This window comes from Agelaius phoeniceus, chromosome 7, assembly GCF_051311805.1.
Source record: "Agelaius phoeniceus isolate bAgePho1 chromosome 7, bAgePho1.hap1, whole genome shotgun sequence".
NCBI lineage: Eukaryota > Metazoa > Chordata > Aves > Passeriformes > Icteridae > Agelaius > Agelaius phoeniceus.
Window position 1 is genome coordinate 24,473,268 of NC_135271.1, and position 27,020 is coordinate 24,500,287.

Sequence of the window (27,020 nt, forward strand, 5' to 3'; positions counted from 1 at the left end):
TTGGTGTTGGTGTTACTTCTAAAGGTTATTTCTTGACATTCATATTTCACAAATAACAGGAAGGATACTGTGGTTAACGTGTGGTTGCAATTCTGGAAAGTGGCAATACAAATTACAATCTGTGATTCTATATTTTATTGTCTCACCCATATCCCTGCTGGATCTGCATAGATTGGAAGTAAAAATATTGTAGGAAACTTTAAAAATATTTTATAACTATCAGTGTAAATTCACCTTGACCCTAGGAATGTCAAACTATGACCCTGGCCAAAGCACCACAATGAAGAAAATTCTAGTATAATTTATTTAATAATTCTCTTGATGATCAAAGTATCAGATTACATCTATTTCATCCATTATGGCTTGTGAAGAGGAACAGAATTATGCAGAAAACTTTTATTATCACTAAAATTCTAACTCTGACTTGCAACTACACCATTTTATGTAGTACCATTCAATATTTTGAGGCATGCAACTGGATTTCTGAACTCGTAACTGGTATAAGAATTTTGGCACAGGGAAGCATTTGCCATAATCAAACCTTCGGTGATGCCCAGATATGAAGGTGCCTTCGGTGTGCAGGGTGTTAAGAACCTTTTTTCTATGCAACAGCCAGTAAAACTTGTTTGAAAGAGCCTTGCTAGGCCAGAACATCAGACACTACGTTCCAGTCACAGCTCTCCCATCAGCTCTTTGGTCCTGTGCAGTACAGCAAAGGTTAAAGCATGCAAACAGCTGAGTGGGCTCACTTTATCTTTGTTTTGAAATCATAAAATCTCTTTAATTTAAGACACAGATAATAGTTTTGCTTGAGAGAGTCACGTGGCTGACGCCAGAGGAGCTGAGTGGATTTCAGATTGGACATTAGGAAGAAATTCTTCAGAGAAAGGGTGGTTAGCTATTGGAATGGGCTGCCCAGGGAGGTGGCGGAGTCACCGTCCCTGGAGGTGTTTAAGGAAAGACTGGATGGCACTTAGCTGCCAGGGTCAGCTGATCGGTCACAGGTTGGATTCGATGATCTCAGAGGTCTGTTCCAACCTAAGGGATCCGTGTTTCCGCGACTTGCCTGGGCTCACCGCGGGAGAGCAGTAGATGGTATGGCCAGCGCTCCTCGGGGAGCTCACAGGGACAGAGACAACGGGGGCTTGAACCCGAGGACGAGGCAGAAGCTCCGGGTGTTTGACAGGCAGGCCACCGAGTTCAAGCATGACGCAATCTCGGAGACTGCTAAACATTTTTTCTTGTTGTTACAGCGTTTTTCGTGAATCCTGAGCTCACGCCTCCCTGCTGACAGCCTCTCTCACAGACAGCCTGCATGGGGTGAGGGGGCCGTTCGCGGCCTTCCCGGGAAGGTCTACCGGGGCCTTCCCTTCTCTCGGAGCCGCCCCTCGCCCGCAGCTCCCGCCCGTGGCGGTGCCCTCGGCCCCGAGCCCCCTCCCTCAGCCGGCGGAGCTCCGCCCGGCGGCCCCGCTCTGCCTACCTGGAGCCACCTCTATGGTGCGGGGCGGAGCCGGGCGGCGGGGGCGGCGCGGCGGGACGGGCGCCCGGGCCGGCGGCTGCAGCGACTCCCCTTTGTGTCTGGAGCCGCCCGTGCTGTTGGGGCGGGCGGGCGAGAGGGGGCGCGGGCGGCGGAGCTTCGGCCCTCGCTCGGCTCCCGCCCGCAGCCGGCGGCGGGCAGGAGAAGGAGGCGGAGCGGCCCCTCGCCGGCGAGCCCGGCGCGGGGGGAGGAAGGCGCTGGCAGCGCGGAGGGGCTGAGCGGAGACCGGCGTGAGGAGGCCGGGCTACGCTGCCCGGCGCTGTGGAAACTCGGGGCGGGAGGCGGAGGACGGGAAGGGCCTTCGCCCGCGGAGAGCAGCCGGGTGCGCTCGTAGCTGGGGCCGCCGAGGAGGGGCCTCGCCGCCCCGGGCCCCACCTTTGTCGGGGTGGCCGAGGGTGGCGTCGGTGCTGCGGCGGTGGCCGGGGCAGCGCGGAGGAGCCCGCCCGGCGCGGGAGGCAGATGGGCCGGAATGCAGCCGCAGCCCTCGCCGTGAGAACAGGGGGCCTCGCCGCCGCCTTCCCCGGAGCGTGAGGCAGCGAGGAGGGGCGGCCGGAGGACAGAGACCTTTGCCGGGATGGGACGCGCCGCCGCCGTGAGCACCTAGCTCGCTCTCCGCGCCCCGGCCAGCCCGCAGGGCCCGCGCAGACTGACACCGCTGTGGGCGCGTCTGGATATGTTCCCTTCCCAACCGGGCGCTTTCTTCGATATCGTGAAGCTGCGTGGGAAATAGCCCGGTTCCCAGCGGGGTCGGGAGCCTGCCGCCGTCCTCCCCGGCGGGGGAGATGCCGCGGGGCTGGGAGGCAGAGCCAGGCGCTTCCCCCGTGTCCGCTGAGCGCTGCCGGCTCCCGAGGCATGAAGGCAGGCGGCTGTAATGGAGTAAGAGCGAAGACGGCTCCTCTCATCTGCCATTTGCCCTTCCAGACGGGATTGTAAACCGAGAGAGTTAAGGAAGGCTGTGCGAAAGCAAGAGGAATTTCCTCTCTTCGGGGTTTGGCTTTTTTTTTTTTTAACCCCCTTTTTTTTTCTCCTGCCGGCTCGAACCGTGGCTTGCCCAGGTATGCCTGCCTCACTGCAGCACCTTGAGCTGGTGCTCCTGCTCTCCAGTGCCACCCTGCTGCTCGGCACTGCGGCTGGTGAGTAGCCACTGGGTGGAACGAACTGGCCATTTTGGCAGCGGGAAGGGGGTGGGGTCCGCTGGTATTTGGGCACATCTGTGCCTCCTTACAAAGTGCTGGGCATCTATTTTGGTGGAGAAGCCTGATAAAAGTTTTGAAATCCTGATACGTTAAGTGTCTCGGGGAATAAAATCTGCTTTATTGTGTAAATGAGCTCGACCTGCACTCAGTAAGAATGCTTTGCTTAGATCTGCATCTCTTGTCTAATAACTTACTTCAGTTTTGGAAATATATATAATCTTTTTGTTTTGCATACCTCGCCCTTTGTAAGGTAATGCAGGAATTTTTAATATATATTTTAATCGTCAGCAGAGCTGTGCCTGTTTCGCTGTGGGATCTTCGGGCACAGCCATTTTTAATTTTATCAGCATCGGTGCTTCTCGGGGCCTTACACATGTGCTGTAGTTTTGTAACAGAATTACTGTAATGTGTATTTTTTTTTCCCCTGGAAAGATCTGAAGCAAATATGGAGCTATTTCTTTTGTCACTTGTGATTATAGAACACAAAAAACGCTACTAAGGAGTGCTGAAAGGTCTTGAAGGGTACTCTTTTTTTATAACAAGAAGTTGGAAGCAGAAATGCTAAGAGCATCCTTACTCGTATATTTGGATACTGTAGTCCTATTTTTAATTGTCTTCGGAAGCTCAGTGTTAGATATGCAGGGTGTTGGAAAAGAGATGTGTGTTGGTCTGGCATCCTTTGCTTTTCTGTCACGGTGACAGATTAACATGTTGGAGCCCTCGAGTGTAACCCAGCTTTGTTAGGCAGGAATACCAATTGTTCTTGCAGTATGCATTTTCCAGCACTTTTGGAAGACTCCTACGACTTTCCTGTCGTTTTACTGATCGGGATCCAATCTGCAGTGCTTGCTTTTCTTCGTGATATTTTGTAATCTTCTGGATATAGTTCATAAGCGAATCTTCAGAGGAGAATTGCTGAATGTTGCTAAGATGACCCAACAAGCATGGTGGTTTCCATGTTATATTTCAGTGAGGTCTTAAAATTAATTTGTCAAAGTTGAAGATACTTGGTACCATTATTAGGAAAATCCTGTAAATTACACATGTTTAGGCAGTTTTCTCTGACTGGATAGTCCCTCCTGATTTTCTTGCTTCTGCTTACTAAGAGCTGCCTTTCAGGAAGATTCATAAATGAAAAGCTCGATGTTCCCTATATCATCCTGACCTTTGACTGCCATTATTTTAGATGGATGTCTGCAGCGTCTCTCTGTGGTCGTTTCTGAGGAGCGTTTTTGGTTTAGTCCCCTCTTTTTTTTTTCCTGGGAGAAGGGACTTCTGAAGGTCAAAAATCTTGGTATTAAAGCACATATGAATCAAGAATGCTCAGCATCTCAACTTTTCTTTCAAATGTATTTTTTAAAAAACTATAGGGTTTTTTTTGCCTTTGTGGAAACTTCAGTGAGTTGGTCATTTCTGTGCCCTGATGAAGAAGGGTTACTGAAGGAGCAAGTACAGATTTGTAGCAGGCCAAGGGCTGGGCAGGTGCTGTAGGAGCCCATTTGCACGGTTTACCCAATTCACTTCAATTCTGACCTGGCAACAGCATTCCCAGTGTTTCAGTTCTGCCTTGTTAAAAGGGTATTAACAATGCCAGCTTGGTCGGTTGGTTTGCGAATAGGAACCTATTTTCTCATTGTGATTTATTTCTTAATTGTGAAATTTTCACAATTCACATTTTAAAAAAACTTGGTCATAATCCTCTGTAAAAGTAATTACATGGATGATTTGAGCTTTAGTTAAGGAAGCTAATGGCTGATTTTAAGTTTACACTGCATTTCAGAAAAAAATGTCTATACATGGGGAAGCTACACTAATGTGTAATTCTGCCCTTTTATGTTCATGAAAGAGCCAACACTCTTTCTTCTCTTCCCCTCCCCCAAAGTATGAACTGTATGCTCCCATCAGAGTGAAAATGCTGCCTTTGTAGCTTTGAAACCCCTATTAATTCTTTCTTCTGATTAGTGAACAGATACTATATCTCAGCAGTGTATAGAATTGAGTGACTATAAATGCAAAATCATGACATCAGAGGGAAAGTATTTTGATAACAGGTTTTTAAGTTTCTGTCTGGAGGAGAATATCTGGACCTCTCTGGGGTATGTATGGACAGGAAAGGGAAGATAAAACGATGAATAAAGAAGATGACACAAAAAATCTTACCATGGGGTTGTAGATGATAGTTCCACTCATAATCTGGAATATGAATGAAGCAAGAAAGTGATTCTTCCTTCCCCTTTCTAATTGAAGATATAATAAAGAACTAGCTCTAGATGCAGAAATATTTGCTGATTTTTAGGAGGAAAATATTACTGGCTTCCTCCATAAAATACAGATTTTAACAGTTATCTGATAAGTCTGTGTTTAAATAATGTATTAGTCTTTGTAAAGAGAAATGCTTTAGTGAGGACATTTTACTGACAGCAGGCTTGGGTAGAGGTTTAAAAAGCAGTATTGGACAAAAATGGTTTGCAACATTTTGTTCTTTATTTTTCAAATTATTTTAAATACTTATTTCTAAATCTTTTGTTTAGAACTGTGAGACATATAAAAATATGTCTTTATATTGTAGAGGAATCTGATGTGTTAATCATGAGGGCTTGTGCCTGAAGAGGTGGTTGGTGAGCCTTTGAGCTGTTCCCCGGTATTGCAAAAGAATTTTGTTTGGGTGTTCGTATGGACCAGATATTAAAGATACAATCTTTCCTCATTTCACTTGCTTACGTTCTGTGATATGCAATACTGAACCACTTTTCCTTCTGCATACATGTCCAGGGTAGACAGCATTCCATTGTCTAATGTGTAAATTATTTGCAGAAAGTATAAGGTATATAAAGTAAACAGAATATCCTTTTATCTTTGGGAGTATTTTCATAATTCTGTATCTGTGCGGTTCAACAGGGCTGCAAAAATTAAAGTGTGGAAGAAATTGGATAGAGATTGAATTTTTTTAAATGATAATTTTAATTATTAATTAAAATGAGTGAACTGAAGCATCTTTATCTAATTCTGTCTTGCTTGTTAAAGTTACTTTAGTATCTCAACATAATTTGTCTGAAATGTGAATTGGGTGAAATGAGAAATAATCTCCTTTGGATATTCAACTTAGTTCTTCTAATTCAGTGTTTCAAATTAGTAACTGATCCTATGTATCTTGCATATTAAACAGTGGGGTTTTTTTAAACTTATCTCCACCCTGATTTCTACTTATTTACTAGAGCTACACCCATTGTTTATGTTTTTGTTTTTCAAATGTAACCTAAAAATTCTGTTTATTTTTCTGTTTGTGTTGGGAGTCATCTCAGAAATCTTAGCCTGGGAAATGGAAGCCAGGCTGTTGGCTTGAGGTGCACACTGGTGCCTGAAGGATAACCACAGCACAAGTGCAGCCTGGACACCAGTCTGGGCCTTCATGGGCTGTGTGCTTGTGTAAAGAAATTGTGTAGCTGTGCAAGCTGTTCACCCTGCTGGGAAGAGCCTTTTTTCCATTAGGTAAATCAGCCTGTATGAGCCTCTGTGATATTTTTACTCAGGTGCTTCCAGTTCCCAAGCAGACTTCAGTACTGGGGTACTACACTGTGCAGTGTTGGCACAGCCTGTGAGGAGATGGAAGCTGTGCTCATCTGGTGGCCAAGGAACCCAAATTTCAAGCCCTGAGACATTACACAGATACCTTGCTCCAGTGTGAATGGTTTTGCCTTCAAAGGAACCATGTATAAAAAGCTGGCTCAATTGTCTGCCTATCCTTCTCTGATAAAGGCAGGCCAACCTCACTTCACCCTGGACAGAGAGGGAAGCATAACTGTATTTCTTAAAATTATTCTTACAGTGAAGTTTGTTGAAGTGGTTATTTTGATGGCATCTCCCTAGCACTTACTACAAATTTCTCTAAAAAAGTATTTGTTGACTTCTATGTTGTTGCTCCCCTTCCTTTTTATATTTCCTTAAGTATTTATCAGTAGTTTGTATAGTCAGTGGCATTGTTTCCTTGGTAAATACCATTTTCCCCTGCCTTTCTCACTGGAGAGACAAGAAATTTATATTGGGTTCTTCAGAAATGTTTTATTCCTAACAACAGAGTGCCTGGTACTGGAGCTGCATTGTGTTTGGACTCAGTCTGGCTGTGCTATGAGTATGTGCTGTCATTTTCTGGGCAGAATATAACTTTATAGCCAGGGCTGTGAGCTGAGTGTAAAGTTTCATTTGGAACAAAATGTTTATGCCCTGAATAAAACAGGCTGGGTGATGATTTAGGTTGGGTAGGACTGGAATCTGTGCATAGCTTACAGGCAGTAACTATTAATTTTATTGAGATTCTAGACTTAGTGGAGCTACTCACTGCTTGATTTTGAATTTAAGAATAAGTGAAATACAGGAACTGTTCCCCAAAAGACTAACATTTCAGTATGCAAACTGATTTTCTGCAGAGTGGATTTTATGGTGTTTTGTTTTGGGATTTTTTTGGGGGTTTTTTTGGTTGATTCTTTTTTACTTGTTTGTGGTTTTTGGTGGTGTAGTATTTTTTGGGGTTTTTTCCCTCTTATATTTTTTCTGAAGCATAAGTTCACAGAAGTATAAGGCTAGAAGTTGTTTCTCTGTTTCCTCCATGGCCTGGTTGTGTAAGTACAGATAATGATGTCTGTCTAACATCTCTAAAATCTCCAGTGAAGAGGGATTTCATAGCCTGTCTAGGTAGTCTGGCCTGTTACAGTGCTTAATTATCATGTTTTTCATAATGCAACAGTAGTAGATTTTTTTTTTGCCTCTTTTATAATGCAAGATTGTTTAAGATATGCCATAATTAATATGTGGCAATCCACCTGAAAATGTAATGTAGTATACATACACAGGCAATTGCCAGGGAATACCAGTTTAGATAAGTTTCCGTGTTTAAGCTTTTGATCATCAGTGTTTTAAAATGCAATTTTTCAGTTTTTAAAAATTTTTGAGAACTGTGCTCTTCCCAGAATTTCGATTCCTGATGGTGCCTTGGTGACTGGAGATGTCTGTTAATGTGTTAATTGCAGGGCCGGGAGCTGGGCTGAGCAGCTGAGAATCTGATAGGAGAGGTCAGTCAGGAGGTGTGGTGAGCAGGAAGAAAGGCTGGGGCAGGAGGGATTTGAAAGGATGAAGGATTGGGTCTGGTTTGCTGTGGGATGAGAACCAAGGCGTATGAGACAGCCAGACAGAGATAGTGTCTGAACATTTGTCAGACTTGCTCGGAGAATGAGTGGAATGAACCTTCTGCACTGGGAAGGGAGACAAAGCAAAGTTATAGGTAGCAGTTTGGGAGATCTCTGTTCTTTCTTGTGAGAATGAATGAGACACACAGTCATTCAGATGATGCCTTTACCCTTCTCCTTTTCCTTCAGTCGTGTAAGTTTCAAAACCACAGGCTTTTGGGTAGTGATGGCATTTTGTTTCAAGTCACTGGGATGTGTCAGTTTTGTCAGTTGCCTTACTGAGTTTGCTTCTCGTGTGTTCTGTTTTGAACTGTAAATGTGTCTACCTTTTGTATCTCTCAGTACTCTGTATTCTCTCTTTGGTTTATTCTGTGAGAGAAGGAAGGAAAAATATGCATTATGGACCCAGAAGACTGACATCTGTGAACCCTTCTGTCTCCACCTCTAACTCCGTAATCTGCTAGCCAATTTCAACCATATGTGAAAGATGAGAAAAGTCTCAAGAGATTAATTTGCTACCATTTTCATGAAAAATTAGGAACTGAATAGAGGAATAGAGGAAAAAGTTCCAAGGTAGAGGTTTTTCAAGGGAAAAGAGGAGCATAACTCAGCCCAGGATGTAAGTGTTGGTGCATACACTGCTCTGGACTATGCACAGTCCTGTTTTTTTCCTGTTCACTTGGCATGCTGTAGGAGATCTGGGGGAGAATGAGGGATCCCTCTGTGGGAGATGTGGGAGTTGGCTAAGAAGTGTGGGAGAAGAGGCACATTTCTAGGCAATTAGTTTGCTGCTAGTGGAACAACTGGTGTTTCTGAGACAGTGTAGTAGCCAATTTTTTTGACTGAACTTGCAAAACAATGCCCAAATCATTTTAGTGAATGCTTATCATCCATTTATGAACTTCACAGTGTGTATGAGTAACTTAAATGGTATGCATTGTTTTTCACACTTCCAAAACTGCGTTTAGCTGATTGTCCTGTGTCTATTCTGTAGTTCAGATATCCCACACATCAAGCTTCCTTATGATCCTCTTTTCAACAGTGCTGTAACTCAGGCTTTTCCAGTGGTCCCTTTGAATGTTTTTGTAATGCATATATTTCTACTTGTTTCAATCTGTGAAGTTCATGAAAAGTAGTTTTGTTGTTTGTTTAAGCAGGAGTAATGGGAAGGTATGAACTGTCACCTTCTGGAGTAAGTGGCAGACAATGACACTGGCAGTGGTTCAGGGAGCCCTGCATTACCCTGCCCACCTGCCACTAACAAGCCAGTACAGAAGCTCTTACTATTATGTCCAGCCCAAAGCTGACATTTCTGCTGCTCCTTCTACTACATATCCTTTGGCTGTTTTGAGTTGTAAGCAGGATGGGTGTAAGAAAAGATGGGTAAGAGAGGCTTTTTTGGATTTTTTGGTGGTGGTGAGATGGCTGTAAGGATGATCGTAGGTCACGTATGTTAATTGGCTCCTTAGTTTATACATTGGAGAATGCAGCACCTAATTAATATCAGAGTGTTGGGCGTTGGCAGTGTCATCTCAAGCTCGTCATTCCTGGCATCAAGTGCACTTCCCTCTGCATAAGTCACAAAGGTCAGCTTTACCTGGTGTGAGAAGCTTTAATGTAGTTCAGGGACAAGAACAACTGACTAAACATGATCTACTGCTCTTGCTTTTCCCTTATGAGACTTCCTCAGTATGGTTTGGTTTCTGTTAAAAATAAAACATTTTATTTCTACAATTAAAGCAGCAGATACTTGATACAAGACTCCTAGACCATCCATGTTAAAGAACCTTAATTAGATTTTCCCAAGAATGAAAATTAATCCACAATCTTTTGTTAGACTTCACAAAATTGTATCAGGAAAAAGCTATTTTCTCTAGTAGTGATTATATTAAATAAATGATCTCACAACAGTATGCTTAGTTATCCACTGTAAAAAAATACTTGCTTTTCTTAGTGGAGTGGTTCTGTTGTAGTCAGATTGTTGCTGAATTAGCCCTTCCTTCTGATGCTGTCCTTCAGAGAGAAGTCACTAAAGCTGATTTCTTTGGGAGGCTTTGTGTTCCTATACCTTCCAAGTTGCAAAAATCTTGGTGTGGACATATTTTTTGCAGAAGATAATGTGCTGTATGCAGTCTTTTTATTTGTTTAAAACCTAAACACTAGAAATTGTTTTTCTATATTTAATTGTAGAGAAGGGACTTAGTTGAAAATTAAGGTGTTTTAAAATTATTATCAGTTCTTAAATATAAATTTTTATTATATTTACCTGTCTGAGATATGAATGGTATGTAAAACCAATATAGTAAGGTGAAGAAAACTAAGGTTGTTGTAGGAAAATTGTAGCAGCTGTCTTTTTAGTTAGACAGTGGCACTGTCATATATATGCAAAGCAGGCACTTACCCCAAGAAGCAGCTTTCTGTATTAAAATAATTTCAGTTGCAATCAGAGAAGGATAAAAGGAACCCTGTAATGAAGTTCGTCTGGATGCCACCGCGGTGTTGGTTTCTTCTGTTTGCATGTTTGAAGTTCTTTTCCTTTATTTCTGGCTGAGATGGGCCAGGCCGGGGAGCTGCAGCTGCCAGGACCGAAATAGCCGGGCGGGCCGGGGCGGTGCGGCCGGGCAGGAGCCGCGCTCGGGGCTCCCGGGGCGCTGCCGCTGCTGCTGCGCCGCTCGAGTGCTCGGGAGTGCAAGAGCTCCTTCCAGCCCCCTGTGCTATTCTTACTCGGCTCTGCAGGCAGGGATGAATGACTCAGTGAATTTAAATGAGTGAAAAAAGCGGTGGAAACAGTAGGGTAAATCATTCCTCGCGCCCACTGCGGTATTATTTGGATCTCTGTAAACTTTTTTTATATAGAAAATATGCAGATTCTCAGTTCTAATGTGTATGACATAGATACAGTGAAGACGAATTGTAAAACATACATGTATATATGAGTGTGTGTGTCCTTACATGCTCACTGTTACCAAAATTCTACCAATATGTTCTGCTAAAACCTAAAACTTTTAATATTAGAAAATTTACTGTTTGCATGCCGTTCTTAATTCCCAAAAAGTCCTCATAAATGGCGTATTTTGTGGGATGGGTAAACTTTACACTTATTAATTACATCCAGATTCTATCAGGACCTGTTAAATAATTTCTCTTTTAGTTATGCTAAGATGAATCTGACCTAATTAAATTTTAGTTAAATTTAACCTGTAGTAGTTAATGCTGTTGCAGCAGAACACAATTATTTGGTCACAGTTTTTTTCTCATTGTTTTAGCCAACAATTTCAAATCTAATAAGTATTTTTGCTGATTTTTTCCATACAGACTTAGAAATATCTAAAGTGGCAAATAGAGAGACTTTGTTGTCTTTTATTGTTTCCTGTCAGAGCAATAGTACCATTAAGGAAGCTGTCAGCAAATTTAGCTTCCCTTATTTTAAGAAATACTGAAATAGAATGTTTGTGTGCAAAACAAATAACCCCCTAATTATTATTTTACTAATCTGTAGACTGTATTTTACTAATCTGTATGTAGAATGTATAGCTACTTAAAACTGAAGATGTGGCCTTTGGGGTACACAGGAATACACAGTCGAAATGTGACATCACAGAGTAAATTAATTTTAAAAATGGGGAGAAGGTGGGTTGTTTAAAGTAAGGAACACTAGTGATACAGTAATAATATAATAACTTTGTGGTTTCACTTGGAGAATGTAAGAATATTTTCTTATCATTTTGCAATGTTCAGGGGAAAATATCAGCGAGGTCCTAAGACACTTGAATAGTAAGTGGTGCCATAATACATGAGACTGGTAAGAATATTGTGAGCAGGAGTCACTTCACTGAGGAAATCTAGGGGCATTTAAGAGAGAATATACTGAAAGGGATGTTGCATTGAGTTCTGCTGAGGAATGGAAGAGTTAAATGTGGAAACAAGTATTCAGATGTTATGTACTTTGAAGTAGTCATCAAAACAAAGTCTTTCATCTTGAAGAAGTGAAGGTCTGCAAATATTGTGAAGGAAGCAAATATTGCCAAAGTGATATCATGGCCAGCAAGTTGATTTTCTTGACTGGTTTTGGAAGAGTGGGAGAAGGGTTAGCAACAAAAGAGCTGAGCTGAGAAGATAATAAGGCATGCAGAAAAATAAAGAATGGGCTTTTAATGTGGTATAAACAAAACTAGGAACAGACTTGGTGATCCAATAACGAGGGAAGAAGATAGGTGGGGAAAAAAAAAAAGCTCTGCAGTTAATTAAGGTTCTCATGAAACACCAGGAGACCCATTGTGAAGAAGAGTGAATTGTGTGTAGCACCAGGGCAATGTGCATTGTCCTCTCACTCCTGATGCCCTGTTTCAGAAGGGAGCTTGCACTGGCTAAGTGAGAAAGCATCTGAAATTGCCAGTAAATCCAGAATGTGTCCTAGAACTCTGTCTGAACTGCACTGTGTGTAGCCAATGCTCACAATAATAGCAGCAACGGGGTTTTGTTTGACCTGTAAAGAAACAGATGAAAAGCAAAATTTTAACTTTTAAAGAACATTTTAAAAAAGTTTTTATGTGGCGTATAATGCAAATATTTACAGAACCTTTTTCCAGAGATCTGAATAATCCACAGTTGTACTAACTGAAATAAGAATTTTCTTCAAATCTCAACCTTTTTTACGTCTTTATCTTTTTGATTATGATTAATCTTTCATAAATTTGTTGTTACATATGAAAACCAGTGCTGAATTGAAGTGACTGAAAGGCTATGGAGCTTGTGTTTTAATGTTGCTTTACTACAGCAAGGTGAGATATGGCTTCACTTTGGTGCTGGTTTAATGTATTTGTTGTGCATATGGTATCTTTTCTGCCAAGTTCAAATCTTAAAATGTAGTTAAATCCATAGTTTTCAGACATCAGAATTCAGCATACATTTAACGACACTGTTGTATATCACTTTCAGTCTTCCTGCAGTATGTTCATGCATATAATGCAAAAGAAAAACCCAAAGACATAATAGCCTTTAGACAGGCTTCTAATTGAAGATAAATCAAGATAATTCTACATACTGAACTTTTTTGCTGTATCAAGTAACTTGTCTTTTATGTCTTTGCTGAGGGGGAAATGAACATTTATGTGAATGTTCTCTATTTAAATGGAAATTTAGTAAGTAAGTCACTTTTCCCTTTCTGTGCTGATGTGATGCCAGTTCTGAGCCTCTCAGTGTTGCTTTTTTCATGTTTTTGTGTTCATGCTATAAACTTAAACCCAGAATCACTTTGGGACAATGAAGTCCAGTACAGTTATATTCTATTTCCACGTGCTTAATATATAAGATGCTGGTGTAATCCCACAAGTCTTTTTAGTATTCCTGTGTTCTGAATACTTTAATCATTTGTACACATTTATAGGTAGTTCTTTGAACTTGACAGAGGTTTTGGAGATCAGGTATTTAATTGAGATTGCCAGGAAATACAGAGAAGTAAGCCTATTGCAATATCCTGGCTTCCTCAGATAAAACTAGACATCCTGGCTGGATGTTTACCAGTGTTATTACAGAAGAAGGTATTTGTGTCTTGATTCTTTCCTAGATTTGTCCATCCTTCTCCACCCTTGGTTTTGTTATTCTTTTTAGGATGGTTAGAAGAAGCATATCACGAATTTACCTTTGTTTCCCACATGTGCTTTCAGCGTGTAACTGCAGGCAACTGGTGTAAAATGCAGGGGTACCACAAACAAACAGTTACTGCATTGAGCTGAAATATTTAATAGCACAGGAGGGTGACGTATGCGATGGAATCTGATAGTAAATTCCTTTGTGGCAATGACATAAAGCAGTTTGTTTCAGTGCCTCATTGATAACACTGCAGCTTGCCTCACTTCCCTGAGGTGTGGGAATACGAGGTGCAGAGGTAACTGCATTCCAGCGAGTCTCAGTCTAGACAGGCACGAGAGCATCATTCATCCTGCAGCAAACAGGGCAGCATCATCACCTTCTTAAAAGTGACCTTGCAGCTGAAGAATGTGCTGTGGTGGGCACAAAGGCAACTGGAGAGCTCAGTGCCATCACCAGCAGCATGAGTCCTGGAGCTGAGGGTCTCACCTGAAGGGATGTGGTCAGAATTGCAGAATGCTGGCTCCTTCTCATTTTATAGGGGCGGTGGTTTTTGAGAGAAATGGTTTAATGAATTGCTGTACAGTTAATTATGTTTGATTGAAGGAAAAGCTTATTATCTAGTTGAGGTGGGAGGAAGTTTGAAGTGCACTTTTATAGTAATAAGTATTAGAAAGCACCAGTAGAAACTCAGTTCCCTTTAATTGAAGAGGAACAGAGCGAGCTTTGGCTTTTTCAAACAGTATTTACAGGAAAAGAGCTTTTTAATTGTATTTCATTTATGAAATTGTATGGTGTCTATTTCTAAGGCATAGCAAAATTAAGAGGTAAGTGTGATGCGGCACAAAGTGAGCCCTGTTAAATATTTCTGCTGGATTTGGTAGCCTTATCTCTACATGGACACTACCAGAATTAGTTGGAGAGGAGTTAGGAGTGGAAAAATGTGGGAGCTACTGAAGAAAGTGTGGAAAGGTATTTTCAAGTTTTCTTGGTTATGTGAGGACAAACAGTTAATAGCAGATGCCCCTAATAGCACAGGAGGCACAAAGAGTGAGATGCACCATAACAGCTTGAGGATAATTGTTAAGAACTCTTAACAAAGAGATGTAAGGAAGAGAGTGAGTTCAGATGGAAACGAGTTTGCCAACTGCTGTGCTTTGATTGACTCTGTGCATGTTCCTAACCTGTGGTAAGTGTTAAGACAGCTCTTGGAAAGAGGTTGTAAGTATGCAGATGCTGAGTTGCTGTAGGATAAATTAAGTAAATTAACACTGTAGTTTCATAATTTATGTTATCTGGCTTTGTGGACATCCTTCCTTCTCCCTTGTCAATTGTTCTGCTTGAGCAGGAGATTGTAATCCTGCAGATTAAGATCCAAGTGGAGCATTTAAAGAAGGGAAGATGTAAATGTTCTTAGCAGAGAATGAGCACAGTTCTGTAGTTTTGTTTTCACTCACAAAATCAAAATTACCTAAAACCAGAGCATTATAAATAAGCATGAAATTAGTCATATAAACCCCTAAAACTCATTATAGCAACTATCTGACCTTAGTTCAGATGCTTTGTGCATAACTATGATGGTTTTTATGAGGTGTTTCTCTGCAGAGTACTTGCCTCATTTGGTGAAAAAGGGGTAATTTCAAGGGCTTGCAGGGAATAGACTTTCACCGTTGCACACTCTCCTGCTTCTCCCTTCCCCATGGATGTTATATCCTCCAGCTCAGAGGTGGTTCTTTATGTGTGCTTCTTTCTTGATGCTATCTCTTCTTAAATTTCACTTACTGCCCTTATTTCAGTTATTGTAGAAAGACATTTTTATTTCCACTTGAACATTGCTGTTTTATGCATTTCTTCTCTTTAATGAAAAGAAACGAGTTGTATCATGTTACTAAAAAGAGATCTTTGATAAGTGCTCAGATCAACTGGGGTGCATAAAGGAAGTGCAAGAGACTGAAGTTTATTCTTCCCTAGAGGAATGCTTAGCTTCTCTGACTCTTCTGGTATGCTTTCAAAAAGTAAGGCTCCTTTATTTTTCTACTTTTATTGTCTTGCAGAACGCAAACTCTGAGTCTCTTAATTGGCAGATGCACTGTGGATGTATAATTTGTTCTGGGGGAGATGCTGTTGGGGTGAGATTAGAGGCAGTGTAGGACGGTCATTGCCTACCTAAACTTGGCTCAGTATAGCCCACAAGAGGTGGCTCACCTACTAAACTTCTTTTAAACATGCATGAGCTTGAGTGAGTAATTAAGGAAGTGATTTCAGATATATATTTAAATAAGGCTTTCAGAAGAATCATAAGAAGCTTCGGTTAAGATCTGGGGAGAGGGGCAGTTAAGGTAAAATTGTGGGAAGGGCTATTTTAGTCCTTGAGGAATATACACGTTCCATGCCACAGATTTCCAAATGATTTCTCTTATGGTGCATTTTATTAAAAGGTTCCAGGACTTTTGAGAGGCAAACTGGTAATATAATTTGTCACTGCATAGACAAAACCCAAAATTATTCTCAACATTGTAAACTCCTGTGTGGCAGGGGAAGGTGGGTGTGAGAGTTCAAAAAGAAAATGATCATGCTCTCTGGGAGATCTGTATCTAGTCATTAGTGTGATAGCGGATACCTTGCAGTTCTGCTGGGTTTATTTTGAATTTTCATCTTTGTGTTGGAATTGTATTGTGTAAGACTGATGAGATCAGTCTTTGGAAGTGAGCTTAGAAATGCTGTAGCCTTTGCTTGCTCTGCCCTTCCTATCCTTCCGGTTTTTATTCACCAAATGTATACAAATGTGAACACAAATACTGTCTTCGTCTCAAATGTCTCCATCCGAGGACAAAGACAGAGTTCCTTTCTCATGTCCCATACTTGGCATATGGTAGCATTTATCTAGTTCTGCTAAGGACTACAGAAGACTTGTTTTAGCAGTGCTGTCTGTCTCTACAGATTCCCGTACTGGAGTTCAGTTGTCCCAAGTGCAAATGATCACACCAAGTAGCAGTGCTTGAGCAGCACAACCACAATCTGTAGTAGTTTGTGTGAGGTCTGCATCCCCTTGTACACTTATTTACACAGCAGCTTGAATCTGGATCCCCTGGCTGTCCTCAGGGCCCTACCTAATTCAGGCTTGCTATTTCTGTGTGGAACAGAAATAGATACACTCAAAGGTAAAGTTGCCTGCTGCCCTTCAGGGCAGAAGTTGGTTTGGAAGCAGTATCTGGCTTTTGCTTTGAACCTGTGACTGTATTGAAGTTGCAAGCTGCAAGCCCTGATATTTTGTAAAAACAGCTGAGAGAAAAGGAAGTAGTAGTTACGGCCGCTGTGTAAGATGAAGAAAGGAAATGGGAGCCTCCCTTAAGTGCAGCCACTAAGAAGAACAGTTAAAAATAGCTTCTTTTCCCCTCTAAACAATTGTCTAAGTTGCCATAAATCTTGTTTTTTCTTGGGACGTGGAGACAAGTCTCATTCCCTGGGTGCTCTGTTCTGAAACACCAGTTGTGTTTTGAGAACTTGCTCTGTGCACATTGATTATTGCGGGACAGATGTTTAAAAGGCAGAAACAAACACCGAGGCCCAACAGTGATTGTAATGAGCAAAAGCATGACAGTACTTTAAAAATACATACACAGTGGATGGGAGGAGGACCACAGTGAGATGAAGTATCTTGTTGTTGCTTAGTGTGCCACCAGCAAAGAGAACACATACCTGGTTTGCTGCCTTGGAGTGCATTGTCATCCACTTCAGCATCCATTCATTACAATGCCAAACTGATGGATTTTTTGAGATTTATCATGGTAGAAAGCTGGTTGTGATGGCTTTATACTAAGTAAAACTGCTCTCAAAGAGAAAAGTTATGAGAAGTGGCAGTTGTATGATTTATTGCAAATCATACAACTATTAGAGATGAAGGAAATTTTTGTTTTGAAAGGTTTAGAAATTAATTTATTACTTTCTCACCAATGTTTACTGCTCTGTTTTAGTTCTATCCAAAAAGTTCAAAAGACAAAACACTGTCATTTCAAATATATTTTGGAGTGTTTTACTTTGTGCCTTACCCTATTGCTGTTTGAATTCTGATTAGTTAAACTGATTTTTTTATAATCATTCCTGACCACTACATTTCTTCAACTTGTTATGCCAAGCAGGCCACAGATTCCAAATATCTGTAGTTTTGTATCATCCACCCATGCTCTTTCTCTTTTTTGATTGAGCTGCTTCTGAGATGTTTAATAAAGCAGCTAAGAAACAGATGACTAAAGAGGTAGTGTGTACAATTGCCCAACTACTTCAATACATTTTAATGACTCAGCAAAAAGTGTTTATTTGGTAGGCACATGGTGGATGTTCCTTATTTTAGATGAAAGTGAATTTCTAATCTTAAGCTGCATCTAAATTAGCAGTTCCAAGTCTCTTTACTCTGACATGCTTTCACTGCTTTTCTTAGAAGCAGCAGGAAACTAGAATGTTCCCTGTTCCTTATTTTCTTCCTTGTCTTTTGAGAGTGAATCTAGTTGGGGTTTTATATTGCGAGTAAAAACAAATTTTAAAGACGTGAACACATTATTTTCATTTCCTTTTTTTTTTTTCATATTTGTGTATTTCCTTTGGTTTTTTTCACTTTTGTTTCTCTCTTCTGCCCAGTGTTCTTCAAGTGTCTGTTCTGCGTGTGTAGAAGAGAGAAGAGGTAATTTGAGCCTTAGCATTATCCAGTTATGGTGCTGGAATGCTTTGGTGTCTAATACTAGTACATGTGGAATTATTCTGAGTCCTGCTTTCTCTGTAGATACCAAGAAATTCCTAGACCCATAGGACATTTAAATGAACAGATGAAACCCTAAGAGTGTTTTCGTTTAACCTTTTCTGAAGCTATTAATTTTTTGCATCTCAAATAGTGAGTTTAGCATGAGGGAGTCCAGTGGGCTAGTGTCTGAGAGTCAATAAAAGCAGATCACATGGATTTACCCAGATATTGCCAGCTTCTCAGTGCAGTTTGGTGAATTTTAAGATACCCATACTGTGGTAAAACTTTAATTAGTTTTAAATTAGTTTAATTAGTAGTTGTGGCTATTTTTTCCTGTAATCATTTGACTTCCAATCCCTTCGTATTTGTAACAGCCCTTATTTTTGCTAATGGTGAACTTTGTAATTTTTCTGAAGGCTTTCTGTGTGTGAGAGAGAGCAAGCTCAGGATGATTGTGGTCTTAATTAAAATTATTGGCTTTGGAATTAGGAGACAACATTTTAAGTCCTCTTTGGACAGTTGGAACTCTGAGCATCCAAATTCCAAAATGGACTATGTAGTGTTATTAGAGTCTTGAATTAAAATGCTTTAGTTGCCAAACCTTACATTATGGCCGCATGAAAGCCATTATGAAAGTGGACATGGACACTGAGCTATAGTTTCTTTACTGTGGGAGAAACATTCTAACTAGGCACAAATTTCAAACTATATTAATGAAAAAGTACAGTAGAATTAAAAGTATCACAGTCTTTTGTGGCATACAGATGAATGTGTGGTAGAGTATTGGTTAATAGATGGAAAGATAAGACATCTCTTAACAGAAAAGGTTATTTCAATGATTTACTACTTGGAAGCACGTGAAAATTTAGTGAGGTGCAAGAATGCTGATAACATAATTGGAGATTAACTTTTTTCTGTCTTGATTTTCCCCTGTGACTGAATGGCTGAAGCACTAGGTAGACACTAGGCTAGTGTGAAGAAAGAATCCTTTTCACAGGGGCCATGGAATAAAGATCTGTTTAAGCATGTGGGGAAAACCCCCATATTTGAGTTAGTCACCAGAAAAGACTGGAGAGGAGTTGTTCTTTCCTAAAGCCTTTGTAGATCTCTTAGCAAATAAACTAAGGAGTAGATTTTTGATGATGACACATGCACACAGTTTGTGCATAATTGCCTGTCTCTGCCATAGTATGAATGTGTTCCTTCTGTCAGGATGGGTAATATTCACCTGTAGTATGTAGTCTTGTTGGTACTAAACAGGAATCTGCAGTGAACCAATTAAAAATACATGTTATCTTACAATTTTTATTTGTTGATGTAATTCTCTAACTACTATGGAGTACAAATATGCAGTCTTGCATCCAGAAACCCCAGTGAGAGCTTTCTGCTGTAAGGTTATGGAAGAAATTAATTTAAAAAGAGAAAAAAAAAGACAGCCACAAACTCAAAACTTCATATAGTGAAAACAAGATGTTATTAAAAAGATCTCTTGTTGTATGCTTTGAAGTGAGCAGCTTATTTCCTACTGTTTGCTACAATAATATTTTTCTCCTAAGCACAACATTGTGATCAGAATCATAGAATAAATGCCAGGGACCTAGAGGGTGAGCAGGGGAAAGGGAAGAATAAAAAGCTGCTTCTATGAAGCAGACTTGTTCTTTATTGGAGACCACAAGCATTTCCAGTCTTTCTTTTCTCTGTTGCAGCTGCATCTTCTCCCTGGCTTTTGGCCTTTTCATTTGGTTTTGACCTCCTTTGCTTTTGTCTGCTTTTCTGAGCAGTGGCACCACTGCTGCTTTTTCTGCTGACCTTTGTTCTGCCTTTTCACTGTTTTCCACATACCAGCTTTCTTCATATTTTTGGGGTTTTTTTTCTATTTTGTGTGTTTTCCTGGAAAAAGCAAGATTAGAAGACAGGGTCATGCTTTTAGTTCCATCTTTACCAGAGTAGGTGCTTGGCTGCTGGATGAGGAGCTGAAGTTCACCTCAGTTTATTCATAAAGCACCAGATTTTTCCCTGCCTGTGGAAGCAGCGTGTGCAACAATCCCATGTCCTAGGGAGACTGTAGAGCGCTGCTGGTCTGTGAAAAATTGAGTTTCCAAACTAACAACCCCTTCTGAAGTTTTTCAGAGGCCTATAATTTTGGTACTTTGTCAAGAAAATGAGCAATCCTCTCTCTGTTCCCCTTCCACTTCCCCACAAGAAAAAAAAAGCTCGCCACAAACCAACCAGGAGCCACACCCTTGGTATGAGGCAGCTCGTCTGCCACAGCTTAAATTCAGCTTCTTCCACTTTTAGAACTTGTCAACAGAATACTTTAAAAAGGTATTTTAATATGGACTTCACAACCTATTTTTTCTAGTCTTGTTGCAGTCATGACAACATCATTTTAACAGAGTCTGTTTTTAACTTCTCAGTAGAAGAGTGCTTGCTGTATGAAATCTGTGACCTCACTGATAGTTTGGTGAATGTCTTAAGTTACTGAAAATGGAGTTCTTCTAAGATGTGTCAGATCCTTAATTACAGGCAGAATTCCAGGCTGGCTTATAATAAATGTAATTACTCCCTTCCCTCTCAATTTAAATTAAAAGCAAGTAAATATAAATAATGTCAATCCAACTGTCCCTTAATGCTGTACTCAGTTGGCTAACATTGGAAAGGTGGCTAAGAGTGCAATTAGTTTTTAGAAGAGGTCCTGAAACTTGAATTTCAGGTTATGTGTATAAACATACCGAGATGAAATAATGTGAAAATAAATGAGAACAGGAGTACTTGTTGTGGTGGTCAGTTTAACAAAACCAAATCATGATAAAAAGCCAATGACAAAACAGACCTAGTGTGTTAATGTAAATATTTGTAACCTATTTGACCTGAATTACCACTGTTTTGCAATTTTCATGGAAACTTTCCCTCTGCTTGAATTCGTCTTGTAACATTATTAACAAATTCTAAAAAATATCAATTCAGTACTCAGTAATTTCACAGAGAAATGAAATTTGCATGGAGAAATCTGTAACTGCTAGCAAAATCTTTTGAAGAAGACAGGCAAGCACTCCATTATCTAATGATGGAGAATTGTCATCACTCCTATTCTGCAGCTTGTCCCTACTCCTAGTGCTTCTCAAACAAGCTACCATCTGTGGAGGACAGCATTCTAGTGACTGCTCAAGCTTGTTTTCTGCTCTGTAAGCAGAAGAATGTGTATTCAGGTGAGTGTTTTTAATGGACCTATTCACAAGAGCATAAAACTCCTCAGAGCTGCACATGTTCCAGTTTATACAATCAGGCTCTCAAATAACAAAACCCTGTATCCCAATGGAAAGAAATTTTTGTGTTCTGTCTCTTGGACAATCCCAGTGGCATAAACTGTGTGTCTGACAACTAGTTTTATGTATGAAAGATTGTTTTCAAGGCCTTCACAGGAGAAGTAGCTGTTTGTCGTGGTCCCGCTTGTGAAGAGGGCATTATAATGGCTGCACAGGTGAGGGTGTGCAGCTGGCTGGTGTGGATGAGGCACCTTATCACACCCTCCATAGTTTGGAGAGCCTGCATGAGGCAGTGTAGTATTCTGATGGGGCCAGCAAGAGGTTTGATGTTTCTTAATTGACTCAACACTGTTTTCTCTGGCCATGAGATGTTGAATCTTCAAAGGAATATGAGAGACTGGCTGAAAGGTATAAGGGGGCATCAGTGTACAGTACCCCCTACTTTTGTGTACACCAGGTGAAGCTTACAGTGGCTGTGTTGAAGTAGTTACCTTTCTTGGAGGGAATTTTTCATCCCCATCTTGATGAAACATATTTGGTGGCTCCTGCAGCAAGGGGAGGCCTGCTCCAGGTCTGCCAGGCACTGCAGATGGTAGGGGGATTCTGGTAAGTGCATATTTTGACACTCATGTTTTAAATTCCCCAGTGCTGCAGTTCCAGTCACTGCTCATGATGAAATCATGTAACCAGTAAATTATTTACAGAGGCAAGGCTGCATTGGCAGAGGTGCCCTCATTGTGAAGTGAAAGCTCCCTAAAGCAATGAAACAATGTGAGTAGAATTGGAGCAGAATTTAAAGGAAGTAAAGATTGTGTGGCAGCCAGTCAGAAGGTCAGATTGGGTTTTCTGAAGTACTGGCTGGGTTTGTCTCTGTAATCTGATACTGCAGCCCTGGAAGTTTGTAGAGCTTTCTGGTTTTGTTTATAAGGCGGCTAAAATGTGTGTTTGGCATAGCATCTTCTGATAAGCTACTATAGCTTTGCTTATCAAGAGCCTGTAAGGGATTCACAGATCCTCTTCTCAGGTATTGTTAGCAAGGCTGGGTGGACAAGGTCACTTCAGTTCAAGCTTGCTGAGAAGAGCATGCTGCCCACTCTTGGTATGGCAGAAATAGTATATTTAAAACAACAGCAACAAAACTACACTTCTCTCTACCTCCAAACTTACTCTCACCCTCCACATCCCAGGTGGAAATCTGCCTGAGAACAGACTTGTTAGCAGATGGTAAACTCCTTTTGTGGCCATCCAGCTTGGACTGCATAGGCCTCCCAGGTCCACAGCCTTGTCTGAACAGAGCATGGGACAGAGGCAGCTGGCTGTCTTGGATGGACATCAGGGAGGAATTCAGCAGAAATCAGCAATTGGATTTTAAGGGAAATTTCAGAACACCTTACATTTCAGTATCTCATAGATTCTTGCTGCTTTCAAATACTGTTACTACAAACTTGAATTTATTATCTAGTACTATTGTTGCAGGCTTTAGGCTATGTCAGCACATCTTTAAAAGCAGTCTGTGGGAGTTTTTAGGTGTGTATTTGGTGTTAATTCCAATATCAAATATTAACCAACATTACAATATTTACTAATATAACTTAATTGCCTAATTTTACAGTGTTTACAGTGATTATGGATATGATGTTTTCAAAAGTTGTGTGGAACTGAGAAAAACAGGTTTTGAAGGTAGATTCCCCCCAGACACACCCCCAATGGTCACTGAAGCTAGCAGACAAATTCTCTGAACCTTTCTAAATATTGTTCATAAATAGTAATAGATGTCTCATTTGTTTTTCTGATTCTTAACTATTCCTTGTGATTTATTATTTCATTAGAAGCAAGCCATTATCCCACAGGAAACGGTTTTAGAGCTAATATATACCACTGTAAGAATTTTTTTTTGACTTTTCATGGTTCCTGTTTAATAGATAGTAAATTTTTGAAGAGTTCTGAGTAAGTTACCCTTTTATGAATGAATTATCTGTTGTTCTTAACATCTGCAACTGAGCAGTGTTCATTGAATATACACAGAGGTAGTGCACCCTAGCTAGAAGATACTTCAAATCCTTTCAGCTGCAGATAGTCAATGGTGGGATGTACTCTGCATTTCAGTGCTTTGGAAATGTAATCTGTGTTACTGGTGGTCTTGGAGCAGGTAGGACAAAGTGGAAACTTCAGGACTGGTATGCAAGCTAGGCAGCTGGAAGCAAAGGTAATATTCACTTGTCATTAATTTGATGCAGAATGGTGCTTGGCAAGGTCAGTGCATTGGGATTTGCAAATGGTGCTACAGTGTCACCATTCATTCAATTTTTGGTTTAGTGGGCAGTTTGTTACCTTGAAAATAGCTAACCCATGAGATAAGAAGTTATTCTGTTCTAAATTCTACAAAATTCTAGCTGCACTTCTTTTATGTAGATAGTTTTATCAAGAAATACATTTCTCTTTGCCTTATCCCTTCCCCTGTCACCCTTCTTCTTTTTCATTTTGGGGCAAACAGAAGTAATTTCTCTGTGGGGATGGTGTTTAATGTGTTTTTAAATTTGTAATTTGTACAAATTACAAATTTGTAACTATGAATACCAAATCTGGGGTTTGCATGGCATTGCTTTTGAAGAAGTGTCTGCAATTAACAGTTGTTGAGGTTTGGTGAGTGAGTGCCCTTTGAGATAGGAAGAGGCAGAGGGGTGCTTGGAGTTCTTTGCTTACTTGTGTCCCATTTGTCTCATTCTGGCAAAAACCTTCAGGAGCTAGGCAGGAAACTGAGGCTTCTGGAGCTGATGATTTAGTCATCCTTCTACAGCAGCAATCCATTAGGAAATCTCTCCCAGCTTCTCTCCTGCTCTTAGCAATGTAGTCCTTCCTCTCCCTTGTACTCATCTGGAACCCCTCATTAAGCAGCTTAAAGTCTCTAACTGGCAGAAATTTAAGCAGTGTTTTTGTGGGGCTACTGACCTAGTTTTCTGCCAGACTGGTGAGTTACTGCAGCTCGTGGGGCTCCTGCTGTGGGTCAGCTCCAACACTTGTTAAATAGTGGGAGTGTGCAGTGCTTTTGTATCCTGCTTTGAAATTTTCAATGTTTCTGGCAATTATTCTGAGAAAGAAATTTAGCTCTGCCTGCTCACTATTTATTCAGGAATTTCAGGCTGTTGGATGGTGAAACACAATCTGTGTATGTACCTAGATTCTGTGAGTGTCTGGGTTTCTTAATAACCCACATCTACATCCTATTGTAATTCTAAATTTGAAGAGCCTGTGGCACTTCCCCTCTGGTGCAGAATGGTCTGTATTTCTTCTTTTATGTTATTGGAGCAAGATTTCATAGCTAGCTATCTAAACTTACCCTTTACATATCAGACTGATAACATAATTCATGTCTGTTGGTGAAGCAGGACTCTTCTGCAGAGGAGATGAATGATTGTAACAACATGAAATATTATAATGTCACAACCACACTTCAAATGTGAAATTTGCTGTAGAATTCTGTAGAAAAATACAGTATTCATGTGCTGTACAAAATGGTTTACAAGGTGCAAGCAGTTAACAGAAATGCTTCATTATGAAAGGTCCAGGTGATTAACTAGCAAAGTTCATAAGATACCAATTTTTAAGACTCTGTTGCTGTGTATTTTTCTTCTAACAGCAAATCTTTGAACTTCTTTACCTGCAGATAGATACACCTGCCTTCCGAGCTGAAAAGCTTGGAAGCTATTTGCCAGCTTATCTTTCCTTATTTTAGTAACCATTTACGTTAAGGAAATTAAAAGGATGTTCTGAATAATCAAACACCTTTTTATCTTCCATTATTATCAAAGTTCATTCTCATAAAACTAATTTAAGGTCATTTTTGTTGTGATACAGTGCAGTTGTCTTGTGTGGTTAACCTGTCTTTATACATCATCTCTCTGTGAAACACCCCCTGTTCCCAGTGCCTTTGCCTTATCCTAGAGGAAGACCTGAGAATTTTGCATTGGACAAGTAGTCTTGAATTTCATGAATACTTGTGTGTAAGGAAAGGCAAGTCTGATTATTTGCAACACTTGAAATTCCAAAGTCCACTGGTATTTGTCCAGGAGTGAAGTTACTCAGGGTCAGCACAAAGAAAGAAGTACCAGATTTACTGCTCAGAGATGGGTCGGAAATGTCCGTGTGGAGTAATTATTCACAGGAAGCTCTATGGGAATAGGAAGTCTGAAAAGCCAAAACTGATGAGTTATAAAATCTGGGGAGAATCCAGGCACCTGTGACTAGCAGGCTCATTGCTGATTTTGCTCTTCAACTTGACTGATGGTTGCCCAACAATCTGCTTTTGATTTTGGGTATTTCAATGTGGATTTGTTTATTTTTATTTTTAAAAAAATCTGGTTTTAAATATATAATTGTGGTAAAATTTTCAACTTTTCACTTGGCTTCTAGAGGTTTCTAGAGGCTTTTTAGAGATGAGTATAAAATGGTTTTCAGGAAGGGGATCACGTTGTTAGTAAATAATCCAATTAAATTTTAATGCAGAGACTGTATGGGTGTCTGATTTCTCTGGGACAGAGAAATTGATCATTTATAGTTACTGAAATAATGAATCTTTTCTCTGTAGTTTATTTAAAGGAATGTTCAGAGAACCTCTTTGCATATTCTGTCAAAATATATGCAAATTGACTACCCAGAAGTCCTTTCACTGAGCTATCAAAAATGTATGAAAGCACTTCAAAAAAATTGAACCAAACGATCCTGAAGTGTTATCAGTAACATAGCAGATTGTTTGCATTTCTCATTTCTGTACCAAGAAATTTGAAATTTCTTCATCAACTGGTAGATGTACTTGGTAAGAGGTTGCTGGGAAATAGATGGTGTTACATTTTAGCTCCACAGAGGTCAAAGAATGCAGTGCAGTGGCATTTAGTGCTCAAAGGTTTAGTGTTTTACTGTTCTTTTTACTTACAATTTGGTACTGTTGATTATTCGGTGCAGGACGAGGTTGCAGCTTAAACTTCTGTAAAATACCCATAAAGGCAATGTGACAAGTCAATGATTTAAAAAATAATTTCCCCATGATAAAGGCCTTGGTTTTAATTTGTGGATGTGTGGAAGGAATGACACAGTGGAATACTGAAACAATCAGACAACAAGAGCAGTTTTCTAACGTGCCTCCAGCCAGCATTGATGAGTACAAATTTCTATTTCAGTGATATGACCACTGGCTCAAAAATACTGGTTTCTTTGCATTTGTAGAATTGTTAGATGTTTGGTTTGCTGTTGAAGGAAGCAGTGAAGCCTGGGGGGAGGGCAGTTCTGTGGTGATTGAAGTTGATCTGAACCTTGACCTGGCAGGGCCTACCTTTGTAGGCTTCCACCCACCTCCAGCCTGCGCTGGTGGCCAGCTGGCCTTCTCTTCCCTGCCAGCCCCAGGGTTCACTGAGACCCTTCTGAGAGCAGCTGCTCAGTTCTGACATCCCCCTGCTCCCAGCTCGTTCTTTGCCCAGAGCATCTCCAAACTGCTGCTCTGTGCAGTTCCATCAGTGGCAGCTC

The 27,020-nt window shown here is 40.6% G+C and overlaps 2 protein-coding genes across 2 annotated transcripts in view; one reads left to right on the forward strand and one right to left on the reverse strand.

The window, feature by feature from the left end:
- Positions 1-287: 287 nt before the first annotated feature.
- LOC143694509 (uncharacterized) lies at positions 288-2,439 on the reverse strand. Its single transcript, XM_077181275.1, has 2 exons — positions 1,481-2,439; positions 288-1,311 (listed from the first exon to the last, which is right to left on the reverse strand). The coding sequence occupies exons 1-2, from the start codon at positions 2,437-2,439 to the stop codon at positions 1,275-1,277; spliced, it is 996 nt and encodes a 331-aa protein (XP_077037390.1). The 3' UTR covers positions 288-1,274.
- Positions 2,440-2,536: 97 nt separating this feature from the next.
- BMPR2 (bone morphogenetic protein receptor type 2) overlaps positions 2,537-27,020 on the forward strand; it is a 104,906-nt gene continuing 80,422 nt past the window's right edge. Inside the window, exon 1 of the mRNA XM_054636119.2 lies at positions 2,537-2,670. Coding sequence (XP_054492094.1) covers positions 2,595-2,670 — 76 coding nt within the window. The 5' untranslated portion in view covers positions 2,537-2,594. The remainder of the gene's footprint in view (positions 2,671-27,020) is intronic.